Source organism: Hesperophylax consimilis, chromosome 11, assembly GCF_061612785.1.
Source record: "Hesperophylax consimilis isolate HC1 chromosome 11, BYU_Hcon_1.0, whole genome shotgun sequence".
In the NCBI taxonomy this organism is placed as follows: Eukaryota; Metazoa; Arthropoda; class Insecta; order Trichoptera; family Limnephilidae; genus Hesperophylax; species Hesperophylax consimilis.
In genome coordinates this window covers 392,868-410,148 of record NC_142846.1, presented here as the reverse complement: position 1 = coordinate 410,148, position 17,281 = coordinate 392,868, and the positions used below count along the sequence as shown (strand labels likewise).

Below are 17,281 nucleotides of genomic sequence, written 5' to 3'. Positions count from 1 at the left end.
GTTCTGCGATATGCAATCGTGTTAGTGGCCAGTTGTAAAATAAAAGGTACTTACCTAAGACTAATTCTGTACCTTTTAAAAATAAAGCTGTCCGAGATCATAAATAAAAGAGTTCATTTTCTTCGGTTCAATTCAATTTTTTGAACAGGTTCTGTTCAATTTGCTTGATTTGTGGCAAGGGCTGTTGATCGCCTAGCAATATTTTATCAAACCCAATAAATTATTATTGCTACTTAACTGTGAATTATTTATTATTTCTATATTTTATATTTACAAGCATTGATAACCAAAATTATTTCCTAGTCGTAGAGCAAATAATTGGTCAAATAGTATTTCTATTTATTGTTTTTGTGTTTAATTCGTAGAACTTCTTTTAATTTTTTAAAAATTTTAATTAAAAGCAAATTTAATAATATAATTATTAAGTTTTGCAAGTATTTTTTGGTTTTTGTTATTGTTACAGATGTTTCGGCTTTCAAGTCCATTTTCAAACTGTGGTTTTAACCACGTTAAAAAAATAAAAATTGTTTTTCCATATTAATGCTTTTGTGTTTGAAGTTCGGAAAAACTTTCTAAAATTGTATAACCCTTTCAAACCTCTTCAAAAAAAAGTCATACAAACAAAAATATATTTTATTGAAGAAGAAGAAGATAATATTAATAAATCTAATTGAAACTTGAAACAAGACAGAAAAATAAATAAAGACAGTGGAATTGAACCCAGGATCTCTTGTTTTATCAGGACAGGCGTCTTAACCACTCGACCATTGGAACCTATTTATTAAACGTCATATTTTTAAAATTCAGAAGTAACAATATCATCATGCAACTAATTTTTTCCATATTTTTGGCAGCTACCTTTTTAAATGATTACAAAGTTTCTAATGAAATTGTTTTGTAACATAGATAGTGTCTCGGATAAACATTTGTTTTCTTTATAAACATATGTTACACCATTATCTTTTATTCTTCTGTGTCTTGTTCTGTTTCGTTTAGATTTATTAATATTATCTTCTTCTTCAATAATAAATTACATTGATTGGTTACCTTCAAAATAAGAAGAAACAGTGTGAAATAATTCAAAAGAGTATTTATTTTGGTGAACTACAAACTACTGTAGGTTTTACATTTTTCACACAAAGGTTATTCTTAAAATATATTTAGAAACTCCACACCGATAGATGGCGTTATTTTCAATATTGTCGAATAAAACACTTTTAACACATTGTGCTTTTTAATATTGAGATGAATTATTGGTTTGCGCCCGGGCAAACGTGAGATACATTAATCTGTGTATATTGTTTTTCTACCTATAAAGCTCAGGTCTTTATAAAAAGGTTTTGGTGTTGTCATTCTTGATGATGTTAACTTTATTATTTAACGTTTATCCCGCTTGCACAATGTACCATGCTACCACATGCAAGTGTCTCAATTTATATACATATTATTCATAAATTACATGATTCCCTTTTTTACTGGTAATATATTTTATTTCCAATGAAAAATTTCAAGTTTTATGAGAGATTTCCTCTCAAAAACATTATCTGTAACATTTAGCAATCGTTCAACAACACGTGGAGTTTTATGCATTGGAGTAAAAATTCGTGAATATGTCTTCCCTTCACGTAAAATCTCGGAGATGCTGGTAACTGATACACCAGTAGCCTCACTTGCTGAATGAAGGACGTCATAGTCCAAATAATAGTTTTTTGCAATTTTAATTGTAAGTAGGTACTCGCGACAAGCGCTTGTCCATATGTGAACGTCTTCCAGAACGGCCGGAACGAAATGTGGTTGAATTATCATTTTGATATGAAATATCGTATGAAACGTTATTTATGATATGAAACAGGTTTCATTAATCCAATATTATTCACCACCAAGCGAATTACATAATTACTAACAATCCATTCCGTGCATTTTCTCAGTTTTTTGATTGTAAGACAAAAACCAACAAATATACCATATATTATACCTTAAATAACACAAATTGATCACAACCTCCAGCTTGCTAGTGGAGAGCCTTACCCCTCGACCACGGATGCCGTCATAGTGCCTAGCTTGCTCGTGGAGAGCCTTACCCCTCGACCACGGATGCCGTCATAGTGCCTAGCTTGCTCGTGGAGAGCCTTACCCCTCGACCACGGATGCCGTCATAGTGCCTAGCTTGCTCGTGGAGAGCCTTACCCCTCGACCACGGATGCCCTCATAGTACCTAGCTTGCCAGTGGAGAGCCTTACCCCTCGACCACGGATGCCGTCATAGTGCCTAGCTTGCTAGTGGAGAGCCTTACTCCTCAACCACGGATGCTGTCATAGTATTATTATTATTAAAGCTGTAACTGTAATTTATTACTCAAAATTGGTATGAAATGTATAAGACTAATCCTGACCGCACGATCGTGCTGGTGTAAATATTCTCATATGCAATAATAAATATAAAAACAATTAAGATGTTTTCCACGGTAATAGCACAGTGAATTGCACCCCGCCAGCTTTGAGGGTCATATATGACCGTTATATTCTTTCCCGTATAATTCTTTCCAGTTTGACTCAAATATTTATAACGAAAACCATTAATAAAATCCTAAAAATAGCCAAAATGAATAATTCATATTTCGCGCCGCTATCGTAACAATCGGTTTAAACTTTAAAAATTATTTTTTATTATATGAACGAGATAAATGTGAAGGTACAGTTTTCTTACAAATTTTCCAAACAAAACGAATGTATTTTCAAAATATCGAGTTTTCTCAATTTTTCTACAATTGCAGTAAAAAATTAAGTAAAAATGTAGTTAGCGTTTTTGACAACATTTTTCACGTTTAACATTAATATGTTATTATTTATAAATAGTTGTTTATTTTAAATGCGTACACCGGAAATATAACTTTATCTAGTTTCTAAAACAGTATTAGGAGTATAACAGTATATAAGTATTAACAGTATTCGGTAGAAATGGGCTCGCTGGGCTATATACTAATTATAGTACTTGCAGACTGTATTAGACCTGAAAAATAAACTTAATTGCTCCTGCAAATATAAGTAGTGAAACAAAGTTTACTTCTTCGGTTGAAACCATTTTTTATTAAGTTTAGTACAAAATACACATTGGTGAGTATATTTTAAGCGCCCTTGAGGTGATTTTCTCACGAAAACGGCGCTATACAAATAATCCAATCATTATTATATGTGCAGAAGTCAAAAATATGTGCAGATTTAAGTAATAATCAGGCGATTGGGTTTGATTGGCATTCAATGGTACGATGACACAAAAACAAATCACTTAGTTGATGCCTTGACCCATTTACCAAGTCTGGTGTCAACGTATTATTTTAATTTGCGGAATGTTTACGTTTGGAATGCAATTTAATTACATATTACGATATCAAGTTCAAATGGACACAACATCTGTGGATAGAAGAGAAGAACGAATCATGCATCTTTCTCTCATTCTTCTTAGCCCGCTATGCCTCAATACAATTCTTCCTTTATTCTAATGAGAATTGGACATTGTTCCGTTCCTTCTCACCTTTTTAAAATGCACTTGCTTGACTCCTCAGATTGTACTTTCTCTGGGTTAGAAGTGGGAACTTTAGATCACGTATCCAAAATTGCCTTCCATCCTTTTAACGTCTCATGTCTTCCAAGTTTGAACTCGACTCCAATTCTTTAAATTATGAATGTTTCCCACTCAATAAAATTAATATATAAATTCACCTTTCACGCGAAAGCCAGAAATATGTGAAAACAACGAACAAATTGAGTTTAAAATATATTTGCCTATTATGGGATTGAAGAAGAATTCAAGAAAAAAATATTTTTAGTCATTCAACACTTCTCCGTTATACAACCTGGTCTTGAAAGGAACGACAACCGTTGAGTTGTGTACTTGACAAACATATCAATATATTTTGTTAACGAACACACTCTAAGAAAACAACACCTCCATATAATTAATATTTGCAGTGTCCAAAGTACATATGTATACGTATTTGTATTCAAGTTTCCCAAGGCAAGCAGCAATATACACACTTTGCCTTTATAGTAGTCCCAGAGAGAGGTCGAGTATCTTCTGTCTTTGATTTTCATACAAGATGTGTGAGAAGGACTCTTCCTTGGATGACTGTGCATACAATATCAACCGAAGATATCAACATCATGTATATTATATTTTTATAGCAATATAATTAAGTTAGTGGTAAAACAATAACAAACGAGTCTAAACAATTATGTAGTTGGATTAATGGGAACTACTTTAAAAAAAAATAATTTAAACATCTAAAACAGAGAGCAATAACACAAATATGTAATAACAATTATGGCTCCATCATTGGCTACATATACATAGTAACAATAACTACATATTCAAAATATCAGACTTAAAATAATAACCAACATAAATACTATGTAAATTCATATAAAATATTTAAATATCATGTAACTACATAATTCTATGTATGTAAACATGAGTTATTGAGCGTTATGAAATAAATAATAATATAACAACAACCCAACAACAAAAATTCAACAATAATTGAAATTTTTATCTTGTTTTATGGAATAAAAATTATATGACTAAGTCCCTCCCTATTCCCTACACAACTAGAGAAGTTATTATTAACAAAGTTCTTGTGCATCAAAAATACCCATATCACCGTGAGCAAAAAACAAATATTGACCTATTATTTACTCTAGCCCAGCACTAAGATGACGTTAACAAAAGAATTAGCACACTCTTAATAAATCACATCACTAACAGCCAGCCAAGTGACAGTTTAACTTCATAATTGACGTAAATTTAAACCTGGTAATACCAAGATTACTCCCGCTACCTATACACAATACCCGATATGATGCAAATGGTCAAATCAACAATATTCTAATGATGTTAGTCGTCAGTTAGATGACAAGGTAACAAAAGGAGATTTTGGAGAATCCATGTGGCTTGATAATTATAAATTTGGCTACTGCAAGTTAAACAAAATCAGTCATGAACATTTAAAGTACGGTTGTTTAACTAGAGCATAAATTTGAATCTGGCTTCTGTCACTATCTGGTAGATGTAATACCACAGCAGCGTTGAGTACCTCTCGAGGCGGCTGGACAGGCGCTGCATGAAGGTGGTGGCGTGCTTGTATCGCTCCGTGTTGACGGACATGAGGCAGCACTTGGCCATGACAGTGAAGCCACACATGCGCTGGTGCGTGCCAAGCGCAAACTCGATGCTGCGAATCAGGTCATTGGTCTTCAGCACCAGCAGGGTCTGGCGGTCCATGTTCTCTAGGCACGAGGAGATGTCGTTGATCAGCTTGGGGACCTCGCTCTGGAACTGGTTTTTCTGAAAATATGTTTGTAACATAACAATTTGCATTTGCAATGAATGGTACATAACAAATATTTAAACGACACGGATGTATTTTACAATATTTCAACTTGGCAAACTTCAAATGCCAAATACCTAGTTTATAAATTATTGTGAACAATTTAATACATTGTATGTTACCTGTATTTAGTTAAAAGCCCTCTACACATATAAAATAGATTACCTCAGCCTGGTCGGGCTTGGAGCGGTCAATGCCGTGCAGGATGGTGGCCCACGGCCGGCCGGTGACCATGCAGGCGAACAGGCCGTACAGCTCCCCCGTGATACCCAGCTGCTCCGCGTGGCGCCGCATGGCCGTCTTGTCGCGCCGAATTATGGCGAGCCAGAACTGCGAGTAGTCATAGCGGAACTTGTCTGTCAAATTCTGCAAATTTCATTTTACTTATTGTTATTGTGTCCAAAACGTAAAAGCGTAAACAAGACAAAACGCAGTTTCTCAGTCTGGTTTTGTACAGACATCATCGAAGGCGTATGTGTTTTCTTTTAAAGTGTGTGTTTGAATTCATTCTTTAAAGCTATTAATTATATTATTAAGGGACCTTAGAGCTAGTACATATTAGGCTTATTAAAGAGCGCGCTATGGTAAAGAGGTCTTCAAACCTTTGATTTTGTTTAGAATGTGGATGCACGTTAGCCGAAATGGAGAAAGTCGTCGAAAACCATACTAAGCGCGCTGTATGTACACTAACAATGCGTGTTAAACGCAACGCCCGATGTGTACCTGCTCCTACATTTCCTGGTTTTTATAAAAGAATTTTGTTCCTAGGGATTTGTAGTTGTGTTGACCCAAAGATTTTTTTACTTATCAGAATCAGTAACATATATTTTTTCCTGACATTTGTTGTATTTCTGAATGGTGCAATATTTGAAATATCTTCTTTCAACTCTTATAAAGTTGAGTGGTATAGGAACAGAGTATTTAATTTTCTGACCGTAAATTCTTTAAATGTGAGTTCTGAAGATTATAAAAATGATATCTTTAAAATGATTAGTTTTTGCGCAGTGTCAAGAGATTGTGAACGAGTTTTATAAGTGCTACCCCATCCTATTATACCATATACAATTTCAGTTTTCAGCGGACGAGTAAAAACTTATTATGTGGGAACCTTATTTGTAATTTTGACTGATCATATACTATCAGATGGGGATATTTAAGGAGTAAGGAGTAAGGAGCGGGTACTGACAGCGTACAGGCCGTGATCCAGCAGGTAAACGGTGACCTCCTTGTCTGCGGGATCCTGTCGCACCAGGATGTTGCCGGGGTGTGGGTCGCTGTGCACAAAGCCGTTCACGAAGATCATGTGCGAGTACAGGTCGCCCAGCTTGCGCGAAAGGTCGTACGGGTCAATCTTGTGCTCCTGAAACATCATCATCCATTACTATAACCTCCACAGGGTTGGGAGACTTGCTTCATTAGGCTACTTAAAAGAATGGGTAATTAAAAAGTGTGAAACAACTAAAGAGTAGGTCCTTCAAACACACCTCTCTCTCAACTGTACATAAAAACTAACAGTGTAGGTACCTACAATAATTGAAATGCAGAACATGTTTGACCCGGTAACTACTGCAGATAAAACCGAATGAATTATAATACCTGGATGTAGCTGTAGTCATTGACTTGTCCGCCGTTGACATACTCCATGACGAGAACCCGCGGCGTGGTGTGTTCCCAGTAGATCCTGGGCACCTTGAGCCAGGAGTAGCCGGTGAACATGGAGGCGAGGCGCTCGGCGTTGCGGCCCTCCTGCGTAAAGTCCAGCTCGCGCACAATGTTGCGGCGCGTCTCGTCTACCAGCCACTGCATCTGGAAGTCGGGGAACAGCCAGGACATGAGGTGCACCAGGGCGGCCATGGTGCGCAGGTCAGACTTGACGTTGCCACGCACAAAGTGGTGTTGCACTTTGACGGCCACCACGGAGCCATCGTGCAGCACCGCGCGGTGCACCTGCGCCAGCGAGGCCGTGCCCAGCGGCTTCTCCGAGAATTCTGTAAACAAATCTTTAGGCTGAAAATAAAAAATAAACTTTTTAGCTCACTTGTACTGAATTGGACGGTTCTAGCCCATTTAGCATGCGCTCTCTCTTTCTTACACTGCTTACATGATAGTATATAACCTTTGCATTTGATTTGATTATTTCATAATGATTATGAAACGAATATCTAAATTTAAGGCCTGATCAAACAGAATTTCGGACCACAAAACACACAATTTTTTTGAGTTCTTTTTTGTTTATTCTATGGCATACGAACTTACTCGCTTAGGCAATAGAAAATATGTGGAAACACGCTAAATTCTTCTTCAGACCACAAATAAATGCTTGATAAACAGACAAATAAGTAGATTCAGTGAGCATTGACCGGCTGGAATGTTATGTAAAGCGAAGTCACCTCAGCCTTCAAGTCCTCTCGGATCACCTTGTAGATCATGTCCAGGCTGTTGGAAGGAGCATCCTTGTGCAGCACGCGCATGGTCTGCACGTACTCGGCGGGCAGCAGCAGGTCGAGCGCGCCGATGTGCTGCCCGACCTTGATGTACACCCCCTTGTTGGTCTTGCACAACTCCAGCAGTTGCTCCGCCGCCAGGAGGTGCGCGTGCTTCTTCACATTCTTATATTCGTCCGTGCTCTTGTCCCACTTCTGGGCGTACAGCTCCCTTTTGTAGGTCCGCGCTATGCTGTACGCCGTCAGGACCGATCTGGACAGCCTCACGATCCCGATGGAATCCAACTGATAATCATTATTGTGAAGGCTGGCGACCGTGCCGGCAGAAGCTCCGAGTAGCAAACCGTATTTTAAGTAGCGTCGAAACATATTTCAACTCGCGACACATCCAGTCAAATGGGACACCGCAGGGCACTATTCATTTTCCGTTATTCAATTGCGAAATCACGTTAAATCGACACTACGAACATTTGCGCGTATCAGCTTTGTCAAATCGTAAGTGGTTTATTTATGGTAAATTCGTAGAAATGTCGTTTTAATCCGGGATAACTGAATATAAATCACCGTCATTATAAGTAATATTCTGATTCATATTCATAACTTTCAAAATGTTTCAAAACTTTCACGAGTCTAAACACTCACAAGAAGTGATGCCATATCCTAAAAATAAATACCCACGTTTTCGTAAGTTTTTTATTACACTCTTATGCTTTATTAAAAACAATATTTTTTCTTTAAAAAATAGGTAACAATTTTTTTAACTTTTATCAAGTTTAATTTGTAGAACCCCATATTAAACTATGTAATAATATTCAAATATGAACTTTAAAAAAAGATCCATGATATGAAGAGGAATAAAATCTCCCACAACTCCAATGATTTATTTTTCTTCTCCTTATTCTAGTTAGGATAGGTTAACATTCATTTTCAGGTTTTGTGAAAGTTCTATTCAAGTTCTGTTATTATATCACTATGGGCCAGTTGATTCACAGAACTAAAATAAAATCAGAACGTGAAAATTAACTTTGAAATTCGACGAATTGTTCAAATGTTCACATGTAATTAAGTGCACAAATTTTTAATAATTTCATTTTATTAATGTATTCATATTATTTATTGACATTGACATGTCAATAATGAGGTGCAGAGACATTGTGAACCTGTGCTGAAGTTCAAGAAGTAGAGTTCTGGATTTCCTCCACGCGATCCATGCTAAAAAATCACATCTCATTCAAAAGTACGTATTTTTGGTGACCGGTAAAAAAACCATGCAAACAAGGTAAAAACCATACATCGGCAACACTGGTCTGAAGTATCAGTCAGTAATAATATACAAGAGACCGCACTAATATTTGTACAAATCGTTGACATACTCGCAAAATAAAGCTCTCCCTTTTAGCTCGGTTCCATTAACGTACAAAAAACAGAGACAAACAATTTCTGTTAAAAACATACTGTGTAAACGGTATGAAGCGACTTTTTGGAGCGGGCGAAGTTCACACCAGTGTGATCTGTCATCGTGCGGTAGCTCGAAAGTGCAAACATATTGATATTTTTACGTTAATTGAGCGAAATTTAAAAAAAAAACGCTATGGCTATATGTGCTATGTATGGGTGCTTCAACCGTAGCTCAAAAGGAACAAAAAAATCAGTTTTCACAGGTATTTATTAAAGAATTCATGTTTTTCACTGTATTCAATCTTTGATATCAAATATTTTATATGCTTAACTACAAAACCACAAGTAACTTCCAACATTATTTAAACAATCCTTGCACTATTTGTATCTATATAATAAACATCCGTTTTGTATGCGTTTTAATGCACTTTTAATATGTTTTACTAACAAGAAATCTTGGCTAAATTATAATAATGCAACTTACCTATTTCAGTCGGCATCTGAATGTATCTCTGTCTCTTTCTCTCTCATAATGTGAACGCTCATTAAAATTTGTTGGTAAATGGACAGAGACGGAATAATTTTTGTCTTTGTTTTTTTTTTCGTTATAAAAAAATCAGGGCTGTGCTGAAATTGGTTTAGTATTAAATATTTAACTATTTACAGTTTTCCAAAGGATGAAAAAAGGCTAATGAAATGGATTCGTGCAATAAATAGGGAAAATTGGACTCTCAAATACCACAGTGCAATCTGTTCCGCACATTTTTTAAGTGAGCACTTAGACACAACGAAAACAAAGGTCAGTCTAACGGATTTCGCGGTGCCTCAATCTAATTTAAGAGTACCCTTGGATACACAAAAGGTTTTTATGATTTTTTTTTTTCATCCGTTTTGACACCACCATAAAAAATATTTGGTAATGACTATTGACTAATAAACCACTAACTTACTATTAACTAATACAGAATAATATTTTCAGATTATACCAAACTCAAATGTGTCCTCCCCGCCTGTGTCAGAACAGGCGCTTACATTTAATGCAGGCATAGATGTTGTAAGTATGTTAACACCATACAAAATTTGGTGCAAAATTCACTTCTTACTATCATTTTTTTATGCAATGACTTATGACTAATAAACTACTTACTTACCACTAACTAAAAAATAAAAATATTTTCAGATAATACCAAACTCAAATGTGTCTTCCCCACCTGTGACAGAACAGGCGCTTACATTTAATGCAGGCATAGATGTTGTAAGTATATTGTGTGTAATACAAATAGAAATACAGCATGAAAATAAATAGAAAAAAATAATTATTGATTTCATGTTTACAGATCATGGAGAATTCAGATAGCCTTGAACCCGTAACTCGCGCCCCCATATCTGAAACCCCACGAAAAATAATTTTAAGAAGAATTTTAGATCGGCGTAATACGCGAATTGTCAAATGAACAAAAAAAATCTTGACATTACAACAGTCGAAACGGCGACAATTGCGGAAAATTGATGATTTAACAAAAATTATTCAGGACTTGGATAAAAAGGGCTTTGTTTTAAATGAAGGTATTGAGATTTTATCATCAATGGTCGGGCCCAACAATGATTTTTTAAAACGGCAAATTTCCAAGGCAAGTGGACTTCCTTTAACAAGAAAGTACTCTCCTGAACTAAGGATATTTGCAATTACTTTACATTTTTATTCTCCTAGGGCATACAATTACGTAAGGAAAACTTTCAACACGTGCTTGCCTCATCCCAAAACACTTGCTAATTGGTATAAACAAGTTGATTGTAACCCCGGTGTCACACAAGAATCGTTCGATGCAATCAAACTGAAAGTTCAGTTGAGTGATGAACCAATTCTTTGCTCGCTTCTTTTAGACGAGATGAGTATTCGTGAACATGTGGAAAGAGTTGGTGAAGTTCAATTGGGGCAAGTCAGTTTTGGTACCAATATGGAAGATGAACATATACCCATGGCTCGTCAGATACTTGCTTTTATGATAGTCTGTGTTAATGGATCATGGAAAATACCTGTTGGATATTTTCCGATCACAAGCTTGACAGGGGAACAAAAAAGTATGTTGGTTACCCAATGTTTAACATTGCTAAAGGAAAGCGGTATTCGGACAGTTTCTTTGACATTCGATGGTGCATCTTCAAACGTTCTCATGGCTAAACAGTTGGGTTGTTCTTTTGAAGAGCATAATTTAAAACCATATTTTTATTTTGAAAATCAGATAATTGTGGTGTTTTTTGATCCATGTCATATGCTTAAATTGATTAGAAATACATTAGGAGACAGAATGAAATTTGTAGACAGTAACGGGGGGATAATTGACTTTGGATTGATAGAGAAATTGAATCTTTTACAAGAAAATGAAGGGCTTCATTTAGGTAACAAGTTACGCAGAGCACATGTAGATTATGTGCGACAAAAAATGAAGGTTCGATTGGCAGCCCAGTTGTTAAGCGATTCTGTTGCCGATGCGATAGAATTTTGTGCTCAAGAATTAAAGTTACCACAATTTATCAATAGTGAACCAACAATACTTTTTATAAGATGTATTAACAAGCTGTTTGATATATTTAATTCACGAAGCATTGCTTCACCGAAGTGGAAAAGACCTATTTACCTCGGAAATCATTTAGAGTTTTCTGAGTACCTTCGAAATGTTAGTATATATTTGTCAAATTTAAAGTTTTTAGACGGGGTTAAAATAGTCAAATCTACCAAAAAATTGGGTTCCTGGGTTTTAAAATTTGTATTGAAAGTTTACAATTATTAATAAATAAATACCTAATTTCTGAGTTCCCAATGTTAAAATTTCTAACAATGTATAAATTTAATCAGGACCACATTGAGTTATTTTTTGGAGCGATTCGATCTCACGGTGGTTTTAATAATAACCCATCAGTCATTCAATTTAGATCCGCGTATAGAAAACTCCTTATCCACGCAGAAATCAAAGATGCTAGAACCGGGAACTGCTTACCTTTAGACCAAATAAGTATTTTGAACTGTAGTAGCTCTGGAAATTCCGTAAATATTATTAATGTCACCGCTCCCAAAAGCACAATAATTATAGAGGACAAATTAAACAATATGTATACTAATGATGATGATGATGATGATGATATTCCTGAATTTATGTGTCCTGAATATTTATGTAATAATTATGTTAAAAACTGTGTAATTTATATCGCTGGATTTGTAGTCAGATATTTAAATTTAAAAAATTAATGTGAGAAATGTCTTGCAGCTCTTACAGGATTTAAGTCGTCTTCAGAAAATTCTTTAATTGCACAAAAAAATCGGGGAGGATTAGTTTATCCATCAGATGACGTAATTTTAATTTGTACAAATAGTGAACGGGTTTTCAGAGAGGCGTTTAGCCGATCTGGCGGTAAAATAATGAACCCTCAATTTTCGTTAGATCATTTAGTTAGTAGAGTTTTAAAAATATTAGTTAATACAGATTGTTTTGATATGTTACTTTCTCACATGTTAGACCAGTCACCACTGGAGTCACCAGTCACACTGTCCACCTAATAAGGGCAGTTGCTTCTAAATATTAGTTAATACAGATTGTTTTGATATCTTACTTTCTCACATGTTAGACCAGTCACCACTGGAGTCACCAGTCACACTGTCCACCTAATAAGGGCAGTTGCTTCTAAATATTAGTTAATACAGATTGTTTTGATATCTTACTTTCTCACATGTTAGACCAGTCACCACTGGAGTCACCAGTCACACTGTCCACCTAATAAGGGCAGTTGCTTCTAAATATTAGTTAATACAGATTGTTTTGATATCTTACTTTCTCACATGTTAGACCAGTCACCACTGGAGTCACCAGTCACACTGTCCACCTAATAAGGGCAGTTGCTTCTAAATATTAGTTAATACAGATTGTTTTGATATCTTACTTTCTCACATGTTAGACCAGTCACCACTGGAGTCACCAGTCACACTGTCCACCTAATAAGGGCAGTTGCTTCTAAATATTAGTTAATACAGATTGTTTTGATATCTTACTTTCTCACATGTTAGACCAGTCACCACTGGAGTCACCAGTCACACTGTCCACCTAATAAGGGCAGTTGCTTCTAAATATTAGTTAATACAGATTGTTTTGATATCTTACTTTCTCACATGTTAGACCAGTCACCACTGGAGTCACCAGTCACACTGTCCACCTAATAAGGGCAGTTGCTTCTAAATATTAGTTAATACAGATTGTTTTGATATCTTACTTTCTCACATGTTAGACCAGTCACCACTGGAGTCACCAGTCACACTGTCCACCTAATAAGGGCAGTTGCTTCTAAATATTAGTTAATACAGATTGTTTTGATATCTTACTTTCTCACATGTTAGACCAGTCACCACTGGAGTCACCAGTCACACTGTCCACCTAATAAGGGCAGTTGCTTCTAAATATTAGTTAATACAGATTGTTTTGATATCTTACTTTCTCACATGTTAGACCAGTCACCACTGGAGTCACCAGTCACACTGTCCACCTAATAAGGGCAGTTGCTTCTAAATATTAGTTAATACAGATTGTTTTGATATCTTACTTTCTCACATGTTAGACCAGTCACCACTGGAGTCACCAGTCACACTGTCCACCTAATAAGGGCAGTTGCTTCTAAATATTAGTTAATACAGATTGTTTTGATATCTTACTTTCTCACATGTTAGACCAGTCACCACTGGAGTCACCAGTCACACTGTCCACCTAATAAGGGCAGTTGCTTCTAAATATTAGTTAATACAGATTGTTTTGATATCTTACTTTCTCACATGTTAGACCAGTCACCACTGGAGTCACCAGTCACACTGTCCACCTAATAAGGGCAGTTGCTTCTAAATATTAGTTAATACAGATTGTTTTGATATCTTACTTTCTCACATGTTAGACCAGTCACCACTGGAGTCACCAGTCACACTGTCCACCTAATAAGGGCAGTTGCTTCTAAATATTAGTTAATACAGATTGTTTTGATATCTTACTTTCTCACATGTTAGACCAGTCACCACTGGAGTCACCAGTCACACTGTCCACCTAATAAGGGCAGTTGCTTCTAAATATTAGTTAATACAGATTGTTTTGATATCTTACTTTCTCACATGTTAGACCAGTCACCACTGGAGTCACCAGTCACACTGTCCACCTAATAAGGGCAGTTGCTTCTAAATATTAGTTAATACAGATTGTTTTGATATCTTACTTTCTCACATGTTAGACCAGTCACCACTGGAGTCACCAGTCACACTGTCCACCTAATAAGGGCAGTTGCTTCTAAATATTAGTTAATACAGATTGTTTTGATATCTTACTTTCTCACATGTTAGACCAGTCACCACTGGAGTCACCAGTCACACTGTCCACCTAATAAGGGCAGTTGCTTCTAAATATTAGTTAATACAGATTGTTTTGATATCTTACTTTCTCACATGTTAGACCAGTCACCACTGGAGTCACCAGTCACACTGTCCACCTAATAAGGGCAGTTGCTTCTAAATATTAGTTAATACAGATTGTTTTGATATCTTACTTTCTCACATGTTAGACCAGTCACCACTGGAGTCACCAGTCACACTGTCCACCTAATAAGGGCAGTTGCTTCTAAATATTAGTTAATACAGATTGTTTTGATATCTTACTTTCTCACATGTTAGACCAGTCACCACTGGAGTCACCAGTCACACTGTCCACCTAATAAGGGCAGTTGCTTCTAAATATTAGTTAATACAGATTGTTTTGATATCTTACTTTCTCACATGTTAGACCAGTCACCACTGGAGTCACCAGTCACACTGTCCACCTAATAAGGGCAGTTGCTTCTAAATATTAGTTAATACAGATTGTTTTGATATCTTACTTTCTCACATGTTAGACCAGTCACCACTGGAGTCACCAGTCACACTGTCCACCTAATAAGGGCAGTTGCTTCTAAATATTAGTTAATACAGATTGTTTTGATATCTTACTTTCTCACATGTTAGACCAGTCACCACTGGAGTCACCAGTCACACTGTCCACCTAATAAGGGCAGTTGCTTCTAAATATTAGTTAATACAGATTGTTTTGATATCTTACTTTCTCACATGTTAGACCAGTCACCACTGGAGTCACCAGTCACACTGTCCACCTAATAAGGGCAGTTGCTTCTAAATATTAGTTAATACAGATTGTTTTGATATCTTACTTTCTCACATGTTAGACCAGTCACCACTGGAGTCACCAGTCACACTGTCCACCTAATAAGGGCAGTTGCTTCTAAATATTAGTTAATACAGATTGTTTTGATATCTTACTTTCTCACATGTTAGACCAGTCACCACTGGAGTCACCAGTCACACTGTCCACCTAATAAGGGCAGTTGCTTCTAAATATTAGTTAATACAGATTGTTTTGATATCTTACTTTCTCACATGTTAGACCAGTCACCACTGGAGTCACCAGTCACACTGTCCACCTAATAAGGGCAGTTGCTTCTAAATATTAGTTAATACAGATTGTTTTGATATCTTACTTTCTCACATGTTAGACCAGTCACCACTGGAGTCACCAGTCACACTGTCCACCTAATAAGGGCAGTTGCTTCTAAATATTAGTTAATACAGATTGTTTTGATATCTTACTTTCTCACATGTTAGACCAGTCACCACTGGAGTCACCAGTCACACTGTCCACCTAATAAGGGCAGTTGCTTCTAAATATTAGTTAATACAGATTGTTTTGATATCTTACTTTCTCACATGTTAGACCAGTCACCACTGGAGTCACCAGTCACACTGTCCACCTAATAAGGGCAGTTGCTTCTAAATATTAGTTAATACAGATTGTTTTGATATCTTACTTTCTCACATGTTAGACCAGTCACCACTGGAGTCACCAGTCACACTGTCCACCTAATAAGGGCAGTTGCTTCTAAATATTAGTTAATACAGATTGTTTTGATATCTTACTTTCTCACATGTTAGACCAGTCACCACTGGAGTCACCAGTCACACTGTCCACCTAATAAGGGCAGTTGCTTCTAAATATTAGTTAATACAGATTGTTTTGATATCTTACTTTCTCACATGTTAGACCAGTCACCACTGGAGTCACCAGTCACACTGTCCACCTAATAAGGGCAGTTGCTTCTAAATATTAGTTAATACAGATTGTTTTGATATCTTACTTTCTCACATGTTAGACCAGTCACCACTGGAGTCACCAGTCACACTGTCCACCTAATAAGGGCAGTTGCTTCTAAATATTAGTTAATACAGATTGTTTTGATATCTTACTTTCTCACATGTTAGACCAGTCACCACTGGAGTCACCAGTCACACTGTCCACCTAATAAGGGCAGTTGCTTCTAAATATTAGTTAATACAGATTGTTTTGATATCTTACTTTCTCACATGTTAGACCAGTCACCACTGGAGTCACCAGTCACACTGTCCACCTAATAAGGGCAGTTGCTTCTAAATATTAGTTAATACAGATTGTTTTGATATCTTACTTTCTCACATGTTAGACCAGTCACCACTGGAGTCACCAGTCACACTGTCCACCTAATAAGGGCAGTTGCTTCTAAATATTAGTTAATACAGATTGTTTTGATATCTTACTTTCTCACATGTTAGACCAGTCACCACTGGAGTCACCAGTCACACTGTCCACCTAATAAGGGCAGTTGCTTCTAAATATTAGTTAATACAGATTGTTTTGATATCTTACTTTCTCACATGTTAGACCAGTCACCACTGGAGTCACCAGTCACACTGTCCACCTAATAAGGGCAGTTGCTTCTAAATATTAGTTAATACAGATTGTTTTGATATCTTACTTTCTCACATGTTAGACCAGTCACCACTGGAGTCACCAGTCACACTGTCCACCTAATAAGGGCAGTTGCTTCTAAATATTAGTTAATACAGATTGTTTTGATATCTTACTTTCTCACATGTTAGACCAGTCACCACTGGAGTCACCAGTCACACTGTCCACCTAATAAGGGCAGTTGCTTCTAAATATTAGTTAAT

General features: G+C 36.3%; 1 protein-coding gene across 1 annotated transcript; it reads right to left on the bottom strand.

Annotated features, from left to right (window-relative positions):
* Positions 1–2,863: 2,863 nt before the first annotated feature.
* LOC149419599 (aarF domain-containing kinase 1-like) lies at positions 2,864–8,456 on the bottom strand. Its single transcript, XM_089636960.1, has 5 exons — positions 7,774–8,456; positions 6,980–7,390; positions 6,570–6,743; positions 5,549–5,749; positions 2,864–5,340 (listed from the first exon to the last, which is right to left on the bottom strand). Exons 1-5 carry the CDS (start codon positions 8,194–8,196, stop codon positions 5,020–5,022), a joined length of 1,530 nt encoding a protein of 509 aa, XP_089493086.1. The 5' UTR covers positions 8,197–8,456; the 3' UTR covers positions 2,864–5,019.
* Between the last annotated feature and the right edge of the window lie 8,825 nt (positions 8,457–17,281).